The sequence below is a fragment of the Phoxinus phoxinus genome (assembly GCF_949152265.1).
Source record: "Phoxinus phoxinus genome assembly, chromosome: 6".
Classification (NCBI taxonomy): Eukaryota; Metazoa; Chordata; class Actinopteri; order Cypriniformes; family Leuciscidae; genus Phoxinus; species Phoxinus phoxinus.
This window is the reverse complement of record NC_136881.1, coordinates 17,782,450-17,805,910: the sequence shown is the minus strand read 5'-3', so window position 1 is coordinate 17,805,910 and position 23,461 is coordinate 17,782,450. Positions and strand designations below refer to the sequence as shown.

The 23,461-nt window shown below is 38.9% G+C and overlaps 2 protein-coding genes across 6 annotated transcripts in view; both read left to right on the top strand.

Annotated features, from left to right (window-relative positions):
• Window positions 1-6,998, top strand: part of pdcd4a (programmed cell death 4a) — a 29,422-nt gene extending 22,424 nt beyond the window's left edge. The window contains exons 10-12 of the mRNA XM_079617338.1: window positions 2,288-2,398; window positions 5,497-5,636; window positions 5,774-6,998. Coding sequence (XP_079473464.1) covers window positions 2,288-2,398; window positions 5,497-5,636; window positions 5,774-5,825 — 303 coding nt within the window. The 3' untranslated portion in view covers window positions 5,826-6,998. The remainder of the gene's footprint in view (window positions 1-2,287; window positions 2,399-5,496; window positions 5,637-5,773) is intronic.
• An 811-nt stretch (window positions 6,999-7,809) lies between these two features.
• On the top strand, window positions 7,810-22,990 carry gpank1 (G patch domain and ankyrin repeats 1). Of its 5 annotated transcripts, none has more exons than XM_079615437.1 (5): window positions 7,810-7,919; window positions 8,366-8,620; window positions 13,480-13,754; window positions 14,892-15,007; window positions 22,209-22,990. In XM_079615437.1, exons 2-5 carry the CDS (start codon window positions 8,428-8,430, stop codon window positions 22,657-22,659), a joined length of 1,035 nt encoding a protein of 344 aa, XP_079471563.1. In that variant the 5' UTR covers window positions 7,810-7,919; window positions 8,366-8,427; the 3' UTR covers window positions 22,660-22,990. The 5 variants fall into 5 exon arrangements, with proteins under 5 accessions (XP_079471563.1, XP_079471565.1, XP_079471567.1 ...); XM_079615439.1 differs by having other exon boundaries at window positions 7,851-7,925; window positions 22,209-22,976; XM_079615441.1 differs by having other exon boundaries at window positions 7,917-8,009; window positions 22,209-22,976.
• The last annotated feature ends 471 nt before the right edge of the window (window positions 22,991-23,461 follow it).

Here is a 23,461-nt window from a genome sequence, read left to right as displayed (position 1 = left end):
ATGACCACCCAGCTGGTGCAGATGTAGATGCAATCATCATACAAAATGACACTTAAAAGCACATTGAAACTGCAGATAGGTCTCAAACTGTTTTATTGGTTTTGTGGGATGGGAAGGAGAAAGAGAGATTAATAAATATTCATGCTAAAGTGTTACTTGGTTAAATAAGTTCACATACTGAGATCAGTTTAATCCAGCTGTTTGATCTCCAATTATTATTATTTTTAATGTGGAGCCTCCTCAGCTCACAGTCCGGCTCTTTTAGTGTGCAGTCTAGGTCTATAGGCTCCTTTTGTAAAGGACCCTGACTGAGTCTGTTTCCACCTGAAACGTAATGATCATGTTTGTGGTGGAATTATACGTTTTCTGGAGGTAATCAAATTACAAAGGTTCCTTGACTTCCTACAAACACAGGACTGTAGTTTATGTCAAGGGTTTTAAATCCTTACCTTGTTCACATTTATTCTGAAGCCTATTGAGGTAGAGGCTTCAGTTTCTGGGGCAGGTTGTGAAAAATCCTACAATAAAAGAGCTGTGATGGGCCAATCCCTTTTTTATGCCACACATACTAATGTTTGCCATAATAAAAAGCCCAGAGCATTCACCTCAGCAACTGTCTCAGAACACAGACAGAGTGTCTTCATCATGTCCTCCACCCTAATAAATAAAAGTAGGCCAATATAAAGCATAACTGTTGCAAAGTATGTTTCTGGTGTTCTGTCTGCTGCATACTGACCTCTGTGTGGGAGACTGAGTGCATGTGTGCTGGCTTCAACAGGGACACTGCATTTCCCTCTACTGCAGAACATGCAGTCAGCCATATTTTAAACGTAAAAAAATAGTAATGTATCTCACACGTACCCAGTGCTACTTGTTTAGAAGAGCCAGCACCAGGGTCAGATAGTACAGCACCTGTAATCCCATCCATAATCGGCCGACCCTTATTGCTACTCGGAGCCCACTTCTCCGCCAGTGTATTCTGGAGGAGTGGCCTCTCCACCAGTTTTCTGAGTTTCACTCTTTTTTTCTGTTTGCTGCAAACAAGTGTTTGTGATAAAATGTTAACAAAAATAATAAAAGATTGTGGTAAATACTCACCACTTTGAATTATATTTTGTCTTTATCTGCTGCCAAGAACGTTTGGAGTTGGGTTGCATCTAAAAATCAATGAATATTAATCTTTCTTAGTATATACATGCACATTTTTTATATATTATAAAAATATAGGGCAGGCTATATTACACACACATACATAATTTTACATGAATATAGAACATATTTGTTTAACTTGCGCATTAACGCAATCAGCAATCTTTCTCCAACAGTCTTCTCTTGCTTTTGCAGCAGAGACCGTATTGCTTCGAGCTTGAAATACATGTTCATATTCATCGTAATTTTGAATGATTATCTCTTGCTCCATGGAAAAATATATCGCTCTCCCTCTATGCATATCGAACGCGATTGGTTGTTCGGTGCCAACGTCACTTTGGTATGTGCACACGCTCGTGGAGTAATCATAGCTTAAGGATCAAAGCCTGAGTTGACCGAGAAAGTTGATGAGCTGCGTACTCTGCGTACTTTATTGGTACCAATAAAGCCTGATTGCATCGGTTTGGTTTTGTCAACTCAAAACTTATCCTGTAACCCTGAGTTTGATCAGCTACCTTCATGGTACAGGCCCCTGGATGATCCACAACTTTTGTTTTGTTTTGTGATGGTTGTTTGAGTTCCTTGTTTGTCCTGAGCAGTTAAAATTTTCTTCAGAAAAATCCCTCAGGTCCTGCAAATTCTTCAGTTTGCCAGTATCTTTTGCATATTTGAACCCTTTCCACCAGTGACTGTATTTTGAGATCTTTTCACATTGAGGACAATTGAGGTACTCAAACACAACTATTAAAAAAGGTTCAAACATTCACTGATGCTCCAGAAGGAAACATGATGCATTAAGGGCCAGGGATGAAAAGTTTTTGCATTTGAAGATCAAGGTAGATTGTAATACATTTTTACAAATTTACAATTAATTTAAATACAAATTAATTTGACGTTCGCGAAAAATATTAGTATCTTCTGTTGCTTCCGAAGGGCAGTGCTAAAAGAAAGAAAATTATATTTAAACAAAATAAGAACTTCCTGATCAAAAGTTTTCATTTCCCATCTCTAAATGCATCGTGTTTCCTTCTGTAAAATATCTTATTCAGGACAGTACTAAATAAAAAATAACATGCATTTTGTAGGATTCCTCTTCATTCTGATTTATTTCACCTGTCTTTCTGTCTGGTTGATATAGGCTGTGATTATGGTACTAGAGTCTACAGGTGACACAGCCATACAGATGATGGTCAAACTCCTCAAGGTGTTGTGGCAAACTGGCCTAATCACTCTGGACCAGATGAACAGGGTTTGTACAAACTTGATGACTTTTTTTTTTTAAGCTATTTGCATCTGGGTGATATACTGTTACCAATTAGCTAAAACGGTCTAAACATTCTACCATTATTCCTCTAGTCATTTCAGATCCTAATGATTGTTTACTATTGTTATTATTTTAATTATTAGCCAACAGATGGTACTGTTTATAATGGTGTAAAACCATTGACATCACAGGGAAACTTCTGTGATTCTAGATGTATTCTGAAAATATTTTTTTTCCTCATATGTGCGATGGCACTTGTATGTGCTAGAGACAGCTGTGTGCTTGCTGCCAGTTACACACACAAAACTGTTGAACGAGTATATAAACTTGCATAAGGTTTCATGGTCCAAACCAAATTAAACGGCAATCGCGGACTTCATTGCACAGGATGTTTCACCTGCATTTCTGGTTATAATGTTAGAGCATTCCAAATTCTCTAACAATGCATCAGTTATGCCATTTGAAATTGTTACAAATGACTTTGCGTTTTAAAGCTATATTTAATAATGAACTTAACATACAATTGTTTTGATTTATTGAGTATGTGTGTTTTTTTATTTTATAAGATGCATTAAAAAATGTATCGATCGAAAAAAAAGTATCGTATTAGAATTGGATTGTGACTCCTAGAATTGGAATCATAATCGGATAGTGAGGTGCCCAAAGTTTCCCACGATTCACTACTATAGTGGATGGTGATTTATTAAGTTAAATTACATTTATTATGTTTTTTTTCTCCAGTCATCACTAAATTTGGGTCTGTTAATCTTTGCATCATGGTTGTATTCAAAACGGTTTGCTTTTGTAATGTCAGCAAAAGTTTCTCAGCGAAGCTTGTTGTATTGATATCCCACTTGACCTGGTCATTTGAAGGTTGCAGGTTCATACCCTGCAGAGGAAAGTCTGAGAGACATTATTATTCTTGTGAGGAAGGGACATAAAGCCACATAGTAGTCACAAAGTAGTCTGTATTTATTCATTTTCCATATTTTTAATAATCTGGCATTAAGGTGAGAATGCAGGCAAAATTAGTTTTGTTTTTCACTGGTCAATTTTTAGATTTTGGGATATTTGTCTTCAATAACATGAATAACAGTAGCTTCTTGTGGTGAAAAAAAGTCAGAAATACACATTTAGGTCTTTTTTTTTACTACACTTTGTCAGTTTGCGTCTGTAGATTTCTCATAAATTAAACAAAAGTTGGCATTCTAAATCATCCCGCTGCTCCGTGATCGCTGTCTGCTCCCCGTCATCACATAGCACCGTTAGAAAGCGCTCTCTCTCCTGTACAATACTGTCTGATCCAAATATGGTCATTTCCTTTTTATCAGCAACCAATCGTGAAAGTGAAAGGGCTGAATGCGCAATCTCATTGGCTGATGATAAATCTTTAAAGCCCGTTTTCTCAAAATGACTTTTTTCTAATTTTCCAAGTCCGAAATGTCCACTTCAGCACCTATGCACCAAACTTTCCAGTCTTGTACCTAGTTATATTATGAAGACATTTACAGAGGGATTTGTAAATATATTATTCCTAGCCTGATTTATATAACATTTTATTTAAAAAAACATGTAGTTTTTCAACCATCATAATATATTTCCAAGACTCTTGTGATGGTACATCGACTTACAATAGGTTGAATGACACGTCTGCCATAGCCTGACAGTGGTCTGTATCGCTTTTACTGGCACTACGGAACTTCAGGGTTCGGGTAGTAACCCGAGCACAAAAAGAACTACAAAATTCGACTGATTTACGGCATACCTCACTTCCCCCACCACCCCCCACTTCCTCAAATTCGGACATGAGTGCCCAACTAGCGTTTGTTTGCCGGCTTGTATAGCGTCTGTATGTTGTTGTCACGGCCGAAGCAGCAACTAAACCGAAGGAGGCAAAGATTTTGTCAGAGGAGACTAGGAAGAGAAAAAGGGAGAGTGATAAAATCAAAGCCCGGACGAGGATCAATATTGAGCTAAAGGAGAAGGAGAGGGGCCCGACCGATGCTGACTTGGCCGTCATGCTGTCAGACTAGTAATACACGATTAGACGGACAAAATCATCTTTTAGGATAACGATCCTAATGACTGCAGGCTGATAGTCATGTTTGTTTATTTATTTTACTGGTGAAAGTGTCTTGCCTCAGGCTATAATTCAAATAGATTTTTAAAATTTGCAGATTAATCTATGGTAGCTTGATATTATAATATTGACGATATATGGCTATCACCTACCACACAAACATTGAATTGAATTAGCATATTCATTATGTAAAACAGTAGCCAATAGGCTACTATGACGCTGGCTTGTAAACGTGAGCTACGCGATCTTTTGGCGTTTGAAAAAAATAAAACCCATGAAATTAATTCATATGACATGCTGAAATATATGCCACTGTACCTGGGATGAAGACAATTCACACACAGCGCAGGCAGTCTGCCCAAGACGTGAGAACTCCTCCTGCAGAGTTCGGGGTATCGGCTTGTCAACAAATGCACGTGTATCCCCTGGTGTAACCATGACAGATTTTACGACAGTAGTAGAAGACAATACTGTTTCCCAACTGTAGGGGGACCCCGAGAGCAAAAGCTGCATGGTGTTACTTTAAGGCTATTGACAGTATATTCTGATTTACAGGATAACAAAAGTAGATATCCATAAAAAAATTTCCCCATCTAATATGTGAACACACTGAAAAAATGTTTTTTACCCAATACTCAGATGTTTAATATTTAATTAGATATTGCCTAATTTGCATATTTAAACATTACATTACAGAAAACTTGTAATGCATTTTTCTTCCCATCTTAATTGTAGGCAATCAACTGGGAAAGTTTCATGGTGATATCTGCTAGTTAAAAATGTTACCCTATTCCCCTGTAGTGTCTCGTCTTAACCTTGTTTAAGTTGTAATATTTTAGCTTTATCTGCTCATAACAATGACTTTAAAGACAATGATTGAATTCCACATAATTCAATAATTTGGATCTGGCCAGGTTAAATATGGAAATGCTCCAACATGGTTTGCAACATTTTTCATCTAGTTGTTTGTGAGAGGAATAATGGGTTTGCGTGTTATACACAGGGCTTCCAGCGTGTTTACGACGAGCTGCCAGAGATTAACCTGGATGTCCCTCATGCACACTCCATTATGGAAACCTTTGTGGACCTTTGTTACCAGGAGTCAGTCATCACTAAGCAGCTGAGGGATTTCTGTCCAACCAGGTCAGACTTGCGTCTTCCCTGTTTATCGATGTTCTTTAGAGAATAAGAATTTAAAATTTGTTACTGTCTGATATTTGATGGTAATTCTCTTCCTGTGAAGACTAGCATTATATCAAATGTATTCCTGTGGCCAACAGGGGGCGCAAGCGCTTTGTGAGTGAGGGCGACGGAGGGATTGTGAAAAGCTAGAAGAATCAGGAGAGCTCCGCAGGACCCTGATGCTGAGCAGGCTGGGATCTCCTGCACTTCTCTGGGAGTCTGTCCTCACTGTCTTCATTGCTCATCTTCCGAGTACACAGAAATATTCAGCCTCAGAAATGATATCATGTAGAAGAGTGACAACTGAGAAATGCTGTTCCCTCCTCTATTACAGGCTTTGTTTAATTTGTTTGTGAATTTATGTGCGTTTGTATGCAGCATGAACGCTGTAGCGAAAACAAGAAGTGAGGGGAAATCAGCAGGTTCAGATGGCCATGAAATACAGTTTGGGTTGAGGGATTAATTTTGCTTTATCTTTTTTTTAGCTTAAGCTGTTCTGTTTTTGTTCACAAGTGTTCACTTTTTAGTGTTCACAGTGGTCTCCCAATTTTTCAATGTAATGCATAAAATATGAAGTACTTGGAATAAGGTATTAAAAGAATGTGTGCTATTCAACGGAAGTGCTTAATCTAACTGTTGGGCCAAAATACAATATTTTATGAAGCGATTGGGGTAACTTCTAATTGTTTTCATTTGATTGCATGTTTATCTTCAAATTTGTCTTATTGCATAAAGAAACCATACGTTTACAGATTCACAAGGATCTGGGAGTTTTTTGATTGGCTGCATACAGATTTTCTTTTTTCTTTTTATGCCAAATGCATGTCAAGAAATTCTAATTCTAATGTTTCTGGCTAGTTTTGACATCTTTGTATGTTTTAACTGCCAAGGAATGGAGGAGAGAGAAAGAGCATCACCACTTCTCCACGTCTGGCTGATGCCTGAGACTTTTGTCTCACATCTTTATAGCAGCCTAAAGTTTTGTACTCCTGTTTGATGAAGTTAAGAACATCCATTTTCATTTTTAGTCCTTGTATTTATTTGGACAAAGAGTAGCCAGCTGAGACAATTAATGAAAATATCAACCATTTTTGAAGTGGTAAACTTTTCAGCAATCAATACTTAATCTCAGTTATAATATGATGGGATAACTTTTTTTTTTCTTTTCTTTTTTCTTTTGTCATGCGATCAGTCTTTGTGTCTGCTTGTTCATGGGACACTTTTTCAAAGCAAAAACATTTTTTGTCAACCAGCAGTTCCAGAGTTCCAGCATTGAATACATTTTGACACTAATTATTTCAATAAAAATTCATAATGCTCATATTCCTGTTTCTTTGTGCTAGTTTTACCTGAAACTACCTGAATTCAGATATAATTACCCACCAGCACCCTTCAGAAATCATTGTGCTGTCTAATGTGTTGCAAGAAACATTTCTAATAACGCATATCCGACACCGTGGTTTAAACCGTTAATTATTCAAACAGGGCATCGACAAATAAAACGAACGTTGTGGAGTGTGGACACACAGAGGCTGTTGGCATGCCATGCATATGCATCTCAAAGCAACTATTATTCACAATTTAAATAGTGATGGGCGGTTTCGAAACACTGCCTCGTGAAACTTCGAAACCTTTGTGAATCATTTGTTCCGAACCAGTGATTCGGACCTCGTATCAAACTGGGATTAAACATCAAACCATAAAGAGACAGTGGATAAAAGTCAAACCATCTATGGATCAAACTGCGAGAGTCACGTGATTTCAGTAAACGAGGCTTCATGACGTCATAATTGTTTATGTTTTTTCCCTGATTTCTGATCGATTTTATACATTTGTGGACATTTATGTTGACACATTTGTATAATATAAAGGAAGATAGTCTCCTATTGGCCTGATTAAGCTCTCCATAAAACAAGAACAATTTAGTAACAAGAATTTAATAAAAATAACACATTTAAATACAGACATTTAATATTTAATGGTATAACTAGATTATATGTTAATTGCATTTAATAGATTAAACTTTCAATAAAACATTTGTAAAATGTTTTTCACTAAGTTTTCGATGCATTTACAACATTCAGATCAGCAGGCGTCACCCGCGTCTGGCGTTTCGAGCGCTTCAATAATTTTCCTCCTCACATCAGTTTAAACACTTCATACTCCAGACCAGTTGGTGGCAATAGTACAATTTGGTCGCCAATGAACATCACAACAAGAAGAGGAGCACAGTGTTTGTTTACCGTACGTGTAGGTTATTTTAATCGTTTGTGTCATTTTTACTGGATGTGCTCACGCAGAGTGGGAATTATAGTCCCAAATTCACTTAAAATTGTATTGTTGTTTGTTTCCTTTGATTTATTTTATGTAATTTTACAGATTATACAAGGCTGTTTAACTATTGTACATCTCTCTGGTTTGTGGAATGCTTAATGACACGCGCGGTGACTATAATAATACTATCAGTATCTAAGGATTTAAATCCATTTATTTAGAAATAAGAACTCTGTGTTTACCCATTACTGAATTGATCTTCTCTTGATCAAGCTTCTTTGATTTAATCATTTGCTGTTAAGAAATTTGTTTCAGAGATCATTTTTAGCTGCCCATATAAAGCAAGACATTTAACTGACCTGAGAATGAGAAGGCATTGAATATTTTAAAGCTTTTATTCTTTCTCTTGGTTTTAGTCTCAAAGACATGAGCAGCAGCCCCATCAGATATTTCCTCTTTAGCAGATACTGTGTTAAAGATGAGCAAACCAGTCTACTTTACCAGAGCTAAAGAGGAGGAACATCTCTGGATAGAAAGAAAGAGAGAAGACAAGCAAACACTTTCTGGGGAGGAGGCCAGAGACTTCTACCGAACCCTGATACAAGAGAGAGATGGAGAAAGGCCAAAAGAGGGAGAAGCAGCAACCACAAGGAGAGTGAGAAGAAGAGCAGGTAGAGATGGAGATAATAAGTAGATTGAGAATTATGATTACAGCATCTAAAAAAATTGTTTCATTTTTATTTAATTTCCTTCTCATTTCTACTGGTCACAACTTAGCAGAAGTTGGAATCCCTTTTTGCATGATTTTAAAGTATTTAAAGTGGTCAAATGGAAAATCTAGTAATCAGTTACATTGATACAACTGATGATTGAAACTGAAACTTAAAAGTAGAAATAATAGTGGTGTTTTGTTTTAAACTTTTTTGAAACAAAGCTGATAAATACATTAACATGACCACCAATATTTACACACTTATTATTTATAAATACTGATAAGAGTTAGCTAACCATGTATTTTTCCCTAAAAATGTTAGCACCTGCGGCAACCAGTTTACGTAGACGCTTTAAAGACACCGCACCAAAAAAGCAGGAAATGATCATGAAAAACTAAACTATGACAGACCTAGTTTCTATAATTTATTCTGAATGTATTTGCGTTTTGGCAGGGTGGGAAGATGAAAGGAGGAAATAAAATCATAAACCATGGTATTGCTGTAATTGCTCTGGATACTTAACTGTTAGAACATTCAAACTTAAATTTTCCATTTGAAATTTGACTACAAGCATATGTTTACATTTTGTCTCGAAGTATGATTCCATAAATAGATTGCAAAAAAAATAAAGTTTGCTTTAAACTTCCGGTTTGTATTTGCACAGCCTAAAGGTAAGATCTTATAAATTAACCGCTTGTTTTAAAATCTTCCCGGTCAACTGACATTAAGACATCCGCTTCAAACATTACAATGCTCATGATAAGTTTTGTAAACTCTATAATAGGTTAATCCACTTCACCAGCTAATTACTCTTCTATTTCACTGTTCCAGACCGCCAGAGAAGGAGTCGAGTCTTGTGCATCACATCAAGAATCTCGTATTAATTCAGTCACACGTGACTTTGACTTAATGGAAGCTATATCAGTTCTGACTACGTCGCGGTCGGTCTCTTTGTCATTCTCGCAAAGAGATCTTGCTCGAGTGTACACAGCTCTTTGGTTGGCATTTGTTCCCTGTTATAGCTGTGTCTCGAGAAAGCAAAACAACATTGGATTCGTTATTGGATTTATATTGGATTTTAAATTGTTTTGGCCCTATTAGTTATCCATGGTCTTCACTAAACGGGTGTTCCTGTCAGAGAATTTGAGGTGAGTGTTTGTATTAGAACTCATTGGCCGTAGTTGCACTCACTGGTAAACCAGGGCGTCAGTCATTGTGTGCGGTTACCGTGACAACCAATTGTTCCACCTATCATTGCAGTGCCATATTCAGCTCTGTTAATTAACCCATTGGTTTACCAGGGTTTATTTTCTCAACGTGTAGGTGATATGGCTGCCTCATGTACCACATGTTCAGGTCCTATGGATCTTATGGATGCCCATATAAAATGTCCTGTCTGTGTCTAGGCATCAAGCATCTCAGGAAGGCCTTACTTGATCCGTTCCCATAATGTAATTTGATGCCTTTAAAGGTTAGGCAACAGACTGGCCTGAAGTTCAAAATTCATCAGCACCAGCCAGATCCAAGGTTCAGACTGGTAGTAAACGTTTAGCTAGCAAAACTGTTAACAAAAAAAGGGATAAACAGACCACCTCTACAACACCACTCTGACCGTAAAGGAGGATTCGTATCTACTTCCTCATTGGCCAGATTCAAACCAGCAGCTGAATGTTCCATGGAGGAGCTGGACACTTTGTCTTTAGCAGCATCGGATTCATTAATTGCTCATGAGCAGGAGTGTTTTGCACATTTAGAGGAGACTTCTTCTTTACATTCTCAGTCTCAACACTCTCACAGTGATGAGGGCTCAGGTCTTCAAGGTGCTGGTTCTTCAGTAGTGTTCTCGCTGCAGGACAGAATCAAGATGGCAGTGGCTAGGCTGAACTTGGACCCACCTCTTCCTGTGTTGGGTCCTTCAAACTTCTTGCGTCTTCCGCTTGCACGGCCGGAGGACTTCTAGATACCTAGCTGTCCTGACTTTACTGAAGTGGTCTTCTCTGCGTTTCACTCAACTCCGTCATCCAGGCCGGATTGAGTAGCACACTCGTTCTTTGCTGGCAGCAATGTCCGAAGCCCAGGAGAAACGGCTCGGTAGCATGCCTCCTTTAGAGCCATGTATTTCTTCCTTGAAATCTTCAATCTTCCATTGGTATCTCCAGATGAAGCCCTGAAACAGGAAATCCGCTGCCCCAAACTGTATTGGTGCGTATTTATAACACTGTCTCAGGGTTGAGTCGTGTGGGGAATTCAATGGCTCATCCGTTGCTGGTGAGCAGGCCTTTGGATCGATTGCCTTCTCCAGTGGAAAGTCTCTTGGGCTTATTACGCAGGCCAGGTGGCAAGTGTGGTTTTATTTGCTCAGTCCAAGCTTTCAGCGGCATGCCGTAACAAACTTTGTCAGCTACCTCTAGCAGCAGAATCCCGATCTTAGCATATTGGGTGCAGTGTGAACCATCCTGCACTGACTGGACTAGGCTATTGTCTTCAGTTCCGCCACAGACCCCTAGTGAGCACCCAGGTCCATTCTACAATGGTCCAGGACCCTTGTCAGTAGGGTTGTCAAAAGTACCGGTACTTTGGTACCAAGTCGGTACTGAAATTAAAAAAATTTGACGATACCAGCATTTCTTTAGTACCGGTAGTCAAGTCAAGTCACCTTAATTTATATATCGTTTTTTACAATACAGATTGTTTCAAAGCAGCTTTACAGTGAAGCAGCTACAGGTAGTACAGAGTACCGGATATATTCGGTACCTGCTGACAGGCGGATGCTTTCAGTTGTTTCCGTGTTTATCTAAGCGCAGTGCTCCAGACTAACTGACCACAAAAATACAATTTAAACATGAATCCTGGATGTTCTGCGCATCTTTGTGTGAATGTATTTCAAGATTTGCACTCTCGAGCCACCAGGCACTGTTGTTATGTGAATGAGCGGGCCGGAGCACGTTAAGGGTTTTCTGTTAGAACGGTGTTGTGTAAGCAGCCCCTAAGTTAATAACTAATGATCTTTGCAACGGAAGTTAATCGATCAAAACTTACTTTAGCTGGAAATGAACTTTATTTTAGCCAAAACAATCTGTTACTTTAATTTCCTATTATCACTGTAAAGAATGTGATACATACATACATACAATTGTATGATTCATACAATTCATATTGTTAAAAGCGCTATATAAATGAAGGTGACTTGACTTGACTATGGGGCAGGTGTCAATCAGTGCAAATAGGCTAGTGGTGGCTTTCCTTAAAGGAGATATGCAGCTAGTGTTTTCCCAGTGGAATTTGCAAGGGATTTTTGGACAGTTGGAGAGTCTGCAGTATCTCAGGTCGGGTCCAGAGGGCAATCAAGTTGCACTTTGGCCAAACCCAGCTTTCCAGCCCAAGGTATTGTCATCTCAGTTCACAAATCAGCCTATTCAGCTGGAGGCGTTTAGAAAGGAGGACAAGGCTGTGGCTACTTCTTGGGCAGCATTACGTGACATGCCCCTCTCAGAGATATGTGTGACAGTCACATATGCATCATCTTGCACGTTCAAAAGGTTTTATAAGCTTAATGTGGCTCCTATGCCTTTTATTGGCTCCGCTGTGTTGCCAGCAGTGTTGGGAGTAACGCGTTACAAAAGTAATGCATTACAGTAACTCATTACTTTTTGCTGTAACGCAGTAGTGTAAGGCATTACTAATCAATTTTCAGTAATATTTTACTCGGTACATGGTCAGTAACGCTTGCGTTACAACACACTTTTAGGCCAAAATTTTGTATAGTTTTGCTTCTGATATATTTGTATAGCGATTTATTTCATTCATCTCCCTCTTGCTGGTGTACCTTTGGATTGTGTGACATAGTCCAGTGAAGGTGTGTTTAGGGTGGGCTTTACAGGAGAGGCATGGTTTCGGCCTCTGTGCTCACGCTGACCAGTGGAAAAGCGGCTAATGGGTGAAGATGGCAGAAGAAGACTGTACATTCGCGACTCACAGACTTAGATCGTTTGTGATTCTGTCTGTCATCCTTTCTTGAGCCTTCCCTTTGCCAATTATATGCTATATTGTTAGTAGCCTGGATAGCCCACAGTCATTATGCTACATCATATCGCCATCTACTGGATGTAAAATGTTCTGTAGTACATTTTGTCATTTTAGAAACTAAGTTAAGTTCTACTTCTGTAGTTATTTTGGTGAAAGTAACTCAAAAGTAATACAGGAGTAATGTAACGCATTACAATTCTGAGACAGCAATATTGTAAGGTAAATAGTACCGGTATAACAGTAACAAGTATCTATAATGTATTACAGTTTGGAAATAACTTGCACAACACTGGTTGCCAGATAATGTTTAAGTTATTTTATCCTCGTGACTTGGCTGTATTCATCTTCACCATGTACTGATGATCTCTGGCGGTCTGGAACAGTGAAATAGAACGCTGGTTACTTGCGTAACCGTGGTTCTATGAATGGTGAAAGACTGCTGGAGTCTCTAGTCACTCTGATTGAGAATTACTAAGAGACTGACCGTGACGTAGTCAAAACTGATATAGCATCCGACCTGTCATCAGTCAGTCACATGTGACTGAATTAATACGAGATTAAGTTTCCGAAACTTATACGAACCCTGATGTCTATTTTGGCACAGAATAATATTCATCTCGTATTTTGACATAATGGCCATGTTTAGCAGGAGAATCCAACTCTTTAACTGTGTAAATAAGTCAGTATGCATGAAATAGCATTAGACATCCCCTTTAATTTAATAGTTGTAGCTGTTTAAGACGCATTACTCTACAGTTTTATCATGATAACCCATTATCTTTTGACATGAGGACCCAGTCGAAGAAGAAGAGTAGAACAAAGACAAGAAGCTTCTTATGTCCAACCGGTCAGCACCTCAGAGCGTGATGGACACAAACTTCTCCGATATGCCCAGGAGGGCAACATTCGAGCCATGAAAGACCTCTTGCGGTGTGGCTGTGATGTCAACTTCCGTGATGATTTTTACTGGACGGGTGTGATGTGTGCAAGTAAGGCAGGACAAACAGAGGCTGTTCGGTTGCTTCTTCAACACGGCGCTGCTTGGGTGGGAGTGGTGGACAAACAGGTGCATAACATTCAATTTTGAAAAATGAAAGTGGTTGAGATAAGGATGATATACTTTTTTTTCCCAATGGCTTTACTTATTTGTTAACAATTTGTCAATATGATCAGTTGATTGATAGTGGAGCGATGATAAATAGATCAGATTGTACTGTTGGCCACTCTAACTACTAAAGTACTTATTATTATTTGATCTGATTGTAATTATTATGCACTTGAATTATCAGTCACACAATAACGCCCCTGGAACTAGACTTAGTGTGCATTATTATTAATAAGTATAGTAATATTATTATTAATAATAAGATGTTCTCTTTGGGAGGTGTTTAATTAGCTGTTGTTAAATGGATGGTTTAGATGTTTAAAAAAAAAACTAAAATGTGACTTCATTAAAGGAAAAAACTAATCAAATTAGTGTATCACAGACTTTTATAACATTACAAGGCCCATTCAAGGATGATAATACTTGCGATAACAAAGTATATTTGTGGTAACTATTCAAATTCTATGACAAAAGAACTTTTCAGAACTTTTTTTTTCGTCTAATGAACAAAAAGCATTGACCGCTAATCAGAATCAACCCGACATTAAAGAGCTTGAGCATTTAAAGCAGCAGAAAACATAACCTTTATTATCATTTATATACTAATGTAATTTTTATTATTATTTTCAATTACCTGTTTTTAAGATTTAATTTTAGTTCACTTTTTAGTAATTGTATGTGCTTTTGTCATTATTATAATAATTATTATTTATTTACAATTAGTAATTTTAGTGCTTATTTTAGTTGTTTGTTTTTCGTCTATTTTATTTAATTTTTATTTCAGTTAAAATATTTTAAATAGTTTGTTTTATTTAACGATATTGCCACTGAATACATGTAAAACATAGAAAATGTGAACATTTAACAGGGCAGTGAAACATTTACACAATACATTGTTTTTCATAAAATGACTTTAAAAATAGTTATATGTCTGTAGGCTAAGCTAATTAAGTTAACCGATATGATCCCTAATGGAAGTAGTCCTGCTACTTCAAACACAAAATCCTGATTTCTTAAACATTATCTCTGGTTGTGTCTTGTTTTGTCTCATTCCAAACATTCTAGTTTAATCTCCTTCCTTTTTTCTTTCTCTCTCAGGGCAGAGATGCTCGGGATCTGGCCCTGCAGGCAGGTCATCAGGATGTATTGAGAGAACTGGAGCAGTTTAGCGTGTCAGAGACTACAAACACACCTAATACAAACAATGCAGACAGGTTAGATGGTTTACAGTTATAACTTTGTGTCCAGATGTCCAAACACAACAGAAATTAACACTTAAATATAGCTGTTAACATTATCATTTACATGCATGTTCTTAACCCGATTTTGCGTAAAGGTACACTTTTTGTTTTTGTTCAAAATTAACTAAATGAAAATGTTTCAATACATCATTCCTTCTTCCAAAAAGTGTTTTTGTCTTACCCTGATTTACTATGGTAAGCCTATTATAAGTAAGGGATAATGTACATCCAGCCGGTGGTTCTCTCAAAATAACACCAGACAGGTTTGCGTCGGGGTCTTGATCAGCCTGAAGGGGGTTATTTTTAGAGAACCACCGGTTGGATGTACATTATCCCGCTTAATTACACGGCTACTTGCTACATAAGTGAATAATTAGACACGAAATATTGATCTGAGTTTAAATATTTTATTAGGTCTTTAAACTCAAAGCTTCCGCTGAGAACGGACATTTAAGAGATACGGTATACAGTCATTCAGATCACTTATTAAACAGCATTTCGTCACATAAATAATTATGGGGATAAGATATATTGATTTCAGATTAAACTGTTTTAAAATCGTACCCGTTTGTATCTCATAATCCAACTGTTTATAAAACAATAGTCACAGAGAGAGCGAGTCCACGATACTAGATGGCATAATTAAATAACTATACACAAAATATTGATTCGACTGAGTTTTAATATTTTATTAGCTCACCAAATGCAAAACTTCCAGGAAGAAAAACCGTTCCTAGCAGGCTTATTGCACTGCTGACTTCAGTAACCCGGAAGAGCCTGCGTTATCTGTTTTGAGCTTTATATACTGTCTAAGGCAGAGGTGGAAAGTCCAGGTTCAGAAAGGAAAAGTCCTCCTCAGTATTTTGTTCCAATCACCTGGATTTGCTAATTAGCACAGTTTTTCAGCCAGGAGATAGAACTAATTAGTGAAATCAGGTTGACTGAGTTCATGGGTGGAATAAACATATGGCAGGACTTTTACTTTCTGACCCCTGGACTTTCCACCTCTGGTCTAAGGTCTTGAGCGGTTGGTATCTGGGAATAACATGCCGCTGGATGGCGCTATTGACCAATCAGAATCAAGTATTCCACAGAGCCGTATAATAAGTGTTTATATATTAGACCTAGTGGGTATTTGCGTATATGTGTCACTCGCCCGTGAGTCTCTCTTCATATCCGTAAATAGTAAAAAGCTGCTCTGGCTACTTTGACACGTGCGTGTTTGGTGTGGGAGTGGCATAGATTACTTGTCACAACCAGCAACAAGTTTGATGGAGCACGCTAAATCTCGAACCTCCGGGGAATCACTCGTTTTAAAAAAAGAAAACGAACAGAGGAGAGTCTGCTGGCAAAAAGAGAACGCAACAGAGCTCATAATAAGAGAATCAACATTGGCTTGGCTTTTATCTATTAAAGCAATACTTCACCTCTGTAAAGATGTAAAATGGGTCATTTATGTAGTAGAAATGTGAAATTATTTTGGAATTTGGAGCCTTCTAGACTGAGAAAAGCCAGAAAATGTATTTGTGGCTCATGTGGATGAAAGACAACAACTCCCATAATGCACTTGCTTCACTGCCCTAAGAGGCCACGCCTACCGGTAAGAGAGCGCAGTTAAACAACAAGGCTAGGCTACTAGCGAGTCTCCGTGACGAGTCTGCCCGGGATTTCGAGACCGCCCAAAATGCCCGGGATTCGGCTTTTTCATTCTACAGTCATCTCAAAAAGATTCTTTTGAATCATCTCAAAAGAATAAAAACATCAGAATTTTTTACTTAACTGCACATATATGCCAACAACAAAATAAAGTTGACGTGTAAAACGGAATTTCCACATCATGGTTATTATAGTGCTACAAAACTGTGTGTGTGTGTGTGTGTGTGTGTGTGTGTGTGTGTGTGTGTGTGTGTGTGTGTGTAAGCTTCTAAAAATAAATTGAAATACACCAGTATTCCTGTAATTCTTTTGTCTTATGAATTTAATAAACAACTCGTCTCGTATTCTGTCCGAACACACCGCACCATCTACATCATGTGAGTGTAAATGCGCAAAAAACGTTTCCATTGCAGTTTTGAGAAATATTTATTTTTCAAAATTGCCTGAAAAACCACCTCATTTCAATTTGCGCAATTTGAAGGGTAATTGAAACACGGATGACGGTGTTTAGTTGCCAGAAACACCAGAAACCACAAAGTTGCATAGTAAAAGAAAATCTGGTTTTCAAAAAAACGAAAGAGAGAAAATAGAGAGAAGAAAGACAAAATAAAGGGTGTCAATCTGTTAACGAATTACAGGAATACTGGATTCTAAACCTCAAAGAAATGCCACAATCAAGACCTCGAAGCAGAAATGAGGGAGAAACACCCAGAAACTCCTCACATCTATCTGCCGCTCACAGTATAAGAGTCTTTCCTTGCCATTGATGCTTGAATAACACGCCTTCGTCTCCTTTCGTTAATAATAATAATGTCTAGTGCGGTGGCTGGGATATATACCTACCAACGTCCGTTGCCATGATTTTTTAAATTACTATTCGCGAGAGGAAAATTAAGTTTTAGTCGCATAACATCGGTTAATCGAAACGGCGTCATTTCGCAATAGTTTTGTATCGATATTTAGAAAATAAATCGCAAAAGTTCTGCGCAAATCTGTAATAGAAATGCGGCTACTGATGAGTGCGCTAATGCAGGACCAAACCATTTCATGCAGATACAGGGGGGTGGATGTTTACTTTTTGGTCAATGGGGATATTTAACTTTTATTGCCAAAATAAGTACAATCAAAGACATCATTAATTTTATTATTATTTGAAATATACTCAATGATGATAGTTTATATAGTGTATAATGTAATAAAAAAATTAAATTACTTTTTACGTATTTGTTGGGGCCCCTGTCAGTCAGGGGCCCTTGGAATCGTCCTAACTTTCCCCCCTATACGGCGCCCATGTCCATAGACAATTCATTTCCACAGGGGCGTCACCAACGGACGTCATTTAAATGGCTCTGGGCGCAATTGGATAGATCTAAAACCAATCAGAGCGATGAAGTACATGGCGTATGCAGAGCGACGGAGAAACATCTGAGACTCTCAGCAATTCTCTGTTTGTGTTAATGAAAATGACAATTTTTAAATTGCTTGAAACAGACGCGATAGCTGATTCGAACGAGTGATGTTGTGATGTTCCACGGCGGCATCCATCTTTGTAATGTACAAAATCTGCGTCACCGTCTCTGCTCTGTCGTCATCGTGTAAAGCCCGCCCTAACGTTTCTGATTGGTGCCGCGATTTCGACGGATTGGAAATGGGTTTCAATGGGCTCTTTGCCAGACCCACTTGCAGAGCAAATCTAAATTTGCCGGAAGTGGTCTGGGTTTTCCCAGGCTAAGGTACACTTCAACTGTGAGAGACAATCTAAAGGGCCGTACACACCGGGACGAATATCGGCGCGCATTATTCGTCAGCGTTTTTCAACGCGTTTTTTGTCTTCACACCCAAGCGATTGGTCTGTGTGCACACTCACATTGGCGCCCTTTGTTTAGTCACGAGGCGTTAAGCGTCGGCGAATATCGCGCGCGAAATTCGTCCCAGTGTGAACAGGCCTTAAAAATCAAAAATCGAGTAAATCACATAGTATGCATTTGAAATAATTCATTTGCATTTTATTGCATGACATAAGAATTTGATCACCTACCAACCAGTAAGAATTTTGGCTCTCACAGACCTGTTCCTTTTTCTTTAAGAAGTCCTCCTGTTCTCCACTCATTACCTGTATAAACTGCACATGTTTGAACCAAGCGGCAACCTCCCTGTCTCTCTCTTGAAACCAACACGGAAGTGAATTAAACGGCAATTCATCGACTGGCCGCTTGAGGCTGGCTGCAGAAGTGAGTCAAATCTGTATATCCCCCATGTTGAAATGCCCAACTTTACAGCAGAAAAAAACATGTTTACAGCCTGGAGCAAAAAGTGGCTTTGGTCTATACAGCTAATTTTGCCCTTCATAACAACTGTGAGGGGGTGAATTTTTTTTATAACTCATCCGTTTAAATTATATTAAGCCTTGAAGTTCTGCATAATTAAGGGCGTGGCCACTTAAGTGACAGGTGGATTGCCGCTGGTGTCAATGCTAGCCGTTTGTCTGCTGTTAGCCGTCACTTCACCTCAGCAAATTCCAGCTGCTGAACTTGCCATCTCTGCCATGTTTGTGCTTTTTTCGGGATTATTTCATACAATTTAATACACCCATTACTTCGCCCACGTCTTTGGATTCCGTCGTTGTCGTCGAGTATCGTTCGAGAGAACAATCAGCGCTGTATTTCAGTTGTTTTCCTCTGTGTACATGCACTAATGGATGTCTGACAATTTCGTTTCTTTTTGGAGTTTTCAAATTTAAAAACGTCTATAGATATATAGGCTATACTCGTTCTGAGGTACCGTTGCTCTGGAACAGAATCAGATTATAATTTGCTTATGTACCGTCAGATGAAATCCTGCACGTGCCGGTGCTTTCTCCGTCCATGCAATAAATGCGCATCTTTGAATGAGCGCGGATTTCTAGCGCATTTACTTGAACTTCATTGGTAATAAATCTATGGTTTGACCCATTTGAGATGCGGCCAAAATAGTGACTGACATGCACATAAATCACGGTCACACACACTCTCAGAGTAATATTGTAAGTTACTACATGATACAACTTGCAGAATAGCTGTACAGAATCACGATACACAGTCTCACTTGAAGCTATGTTTTTTAACCATTATAATATTTCGAAGGGCAAAAACAGGACCTTTTAATTGGCATTCTGATTTTTAATTGGCATTCTGATTTTAATAATCAACTGTCACTTTAGCGCGAGGCCCTGTGGAGTCACAGACTTGGTACTGTAAGTAGCATATAGCATTAGCTCCCAAGCCTGAGCTAAGCTAACTCGATAACGTCAAGCTAGGTGGGCGTTTTCAGATAGCCAGGCTCCTCATCTCCGCCTCTTTGCCCATATTCTGTTATCCGGGAGTGACGAGCGGTGATGCGAGGCCAAGATGGCGATGCCCGCTCCGCCCACTTTAGGCTTCAAATGGCGCTTTTCCACTACACAGTACCAGCTCGGCTCGACCCGCCTTTGTTTGGTTTTCCACTGTGTAAAAGTTGTACCGGTACCTGCTTCCAGGTACTTTTTTTCGTATCACCTTCGGTGAGGTTCTGAGCGAGCTGAGGCGATACTAAAATGTGACGTGAAACACGGCAGACTGCTGATTGGTCAGAGAGAATCATCACTATTCACTGCGTCATCATTGCACGCACCAGACGGAGTATCCTGAATAACCCTGAAATTTTTAAATAGTTTGGCCAGAGATTGCGTGATATAGCCATTACTAATATTATGTAAAACAGCATACACTCGATTTCCTCCATTGTCCTGTGTGTGTGGGTAGCGAGTGTGTGTTGCGTCGCTATGACGACCAGGTACTATTGTGGAGGTACTATCTGCAATGGAAAACGGAGCGAAAAGCGAGCTGAGGCGAGTCTAATTGAGCTGGTACTGGTAATGGAAAAGCGCCATAAAGTGCGCTTCAGAAACCTACGGGTGACGTCACGGACACTACGTCCATATTTTTTTACAGTCTATGGTTTGAGCTCGTTACCTGTATAAAAGACACCTGTCCACACACTCAATCAAACAGACTCCAACCTCTCCACATGGCCAAGACAAGAGAGCTGTGTAAGGACACAAGGGATAAATTTGTAGACCTGCACAAGGTTGGGATGGGCTACAGGACAATAGGCAAGCAGCTTGGTGAGAAGGCAACAACTGTTGGCGCAATTATTAGAAAATGAAAGAAATTCAAGATTACGTCAATCTCCCTCAATCTGGGGCACCATGCAAGATCTCACCTCGTGGGGCATCAATGATCATGAGGAAGGTGAGGGATCAGGCCAGAACTACACGGCAGGACCTGGTCAATGACCTGAAGAGAGCTGGGACCACAGTCTCAAAGAAAACCATTAGTAACACACTACGCCGCCATGGATTAAAATCCTGCAGCGCACGCAAGGTCCCCCTGCTCAAGCCAGCGCATGTCCAGGCCCATCTGAAGTTTGCCAATGACCATCTGGATGATCCAGAGGAGGAAGTCATGTGATCTGATCAGACAAAAATAGAGCTTTTTGGTGTAAACTCCACCCGCCGTGTCTGGAGGAAGAAGGATGAGTACAACCCCAAGAACACCATCCCAACCGTGAAGCATGGAGGTGGAAACATCATTCTTTGGGGGTGTTTTTCTGATAAGGGGACAGGACGACTGCACCGTATTGAGGGGAGGATGGATGGGGCCATGTATCGCGAGATCTTGGCCAACAACCTCCTTCCCTCAGTAAGAGCATTGAAGATGAGTCGTGGCTGGGTCTTCCAGCATGACAACGACCCGAAACACACAGCCAGGGCAACTAAGGAGTGGCTATATATATATATATATATATATATATATATATATATATATTGGTGTTTCTTGAGTAAAGAAAATGTTGTACTTATTTAAACAACAACCAGTTATTTGTTTATTCTTGCACTGCAAAGAACCAGAGACGGCGCAAACTGCATGTAGCACTTCTTTGATGATAGAGGAGGGGTGTACCGTAGGTTTGAAAAGCCAATGGAGTTACAAGGTTTAGTCACAAGCTCTTTTTAATACTTTTCATTTGTCAAAAATGTGCAAACCCCACAGACAGATGTAAAGAGTGACCAATAGTAATACATTTATGAAAGAAGAAAAAAAGAAGAAATATGGTGATAGTGCCCAACATTGACGATATTTTTAATTGTATTCATTTATAAAGTAATTGACCTACAGAGTTTTAACATTAGAATGAAATAATAATAATTTTAAATAAATTACATCGTCTCATTGTTATTGCCCCCATGTAAAAAATGTGTTCTCGTTATAAATGATACAGTGAAAATACTGCTTATTTATTTAACATCAAACCTTGCATAACAATTGGAATACTCAGTCACTTCCAGGGAATAAGTATTGTAAACGCAGTTTACTTGCATTGGCAGTTATTGGTTTGCATGTTAACCAGGACAATGGTTTAATAAAATAAAAAAACTAAAATGCTGTTCCATTTAATACGTTTTTTATACCTATTTATACTTGTGTGTCTGTTTCCACAGTGTTCATTCTCAGTGGTGCAATGTGTGTGCTGTGCATTACACAGACAACACTGAAGCACACAACAGGTCTACAATGCATCAGTTCAGTGAGCTCCGCCCCCCAGCCACCCCTCAATACTGCCTGCCCTCTTCCAGCACTAGCTATAAAATGATGCTCCGCTTGGGGTGGGACCCCTCTTCTGGTCTTGGACCTGTCCACTCCGGCCGCAAAAATCCAGTAAGCACAGTACTAAAGAGAGATCAGGCGGGACTGGGATATGGTGTGACCCCACAGCCTAAAGTCACTCACTTCAAGGCCAAAGATCGTCAGGCAGTGCAACACAAACATAAAGAAAAAAGACTGAGACAGGAGAGAGAAACAACCCTCAGTGCCAAACAACTTGAGAGGAAAGAAGAGAGAGAAAAGAAATGGGAGAGAGACTACCGTTCTTCATTTAACTATGACTTCTGAACTACCATGGCTCTTCGTAACACAAACTTTTTAATTTTTCAGTGAAATTCAGTGCGGGGCCTTGGGTTCTTGAAATTGTTGAAAGTTTGTGGATCTGGATCTCAAGGCTCTGGAAAGTTTTTGAAAATAAATATACATAGATACAGGTCCTTGAAAGTTTGAATTTATTTTGTGCAAGAAGTTTTCTGTAAAAACATTCCATATTATTCCCTCCGGTCCGCTAATGTGTTTTTTCGCCAACACTTCGTGGCCTATGTATACTAACCAAAATATGTTCAGTCAGTGACTGTAAATTGTGTTCAATAAACATAAAACATACAAATATTTTATTTAAAAGGGATAGTTCGGAGTCATTTCAACCTAGGGTCCTTTGCACTATGACCTCGAGCCAAACTCCACTTCAGAAGCTTTTTTTTCCCTTGGTCGAACATTATTAAAGTTAGAGCTTATTTAGAGATATCAGCCGAATGGCTTAGTGCAGCAGGCGCTAATGGATCCGAAGGTTGCATCTCGTAAATTACCCCACTAATAATGCCCGGAATGGTACCAAACTTCTACAGTAATACAAATATGTTCAAGTTCAAGTTCAAGTTCAATACCTTTATTTGTCCCCCAGTGGGGCAATTAGTTTCACAGCATAAGAGCACACAAACTTACAAACACAAATACACATAATATGATTTTAAAAAAACAAAAAAACAATACACATTCTGATAAAATTCAATAATGTGTAAGCTACCTTCCCCTCCTAGCATTTAGGAGAGAGACAGCAGACGGAACAAAGGAGTATTTAAATCAGTTT

Bases quoted from the DNA above. Each gene is read 5' to 3' on its own strand.
- gpank1 (XM_079615437.1), top strand. From the start codon at position 8,428: ATGAGCAAACCAGTCTACTTTACCAGAGCTAAAGAGGAGGAACATCTC. The intron at 8,621-13,479 runs GTAGAGATGGAG...TTTTGACATGAG, and splicing joins GAGAGTGAGAAGAAGAGCAG to GACCCAGTCGAAGAAGAAGA. The intron at 13,755-14,891 runs GTGCATAACATT...TTTCTCTCTCAG, and splicing joins TGGGAGTGGTGGACAAACAG to GGCAGAGATGCTCGGGATCT.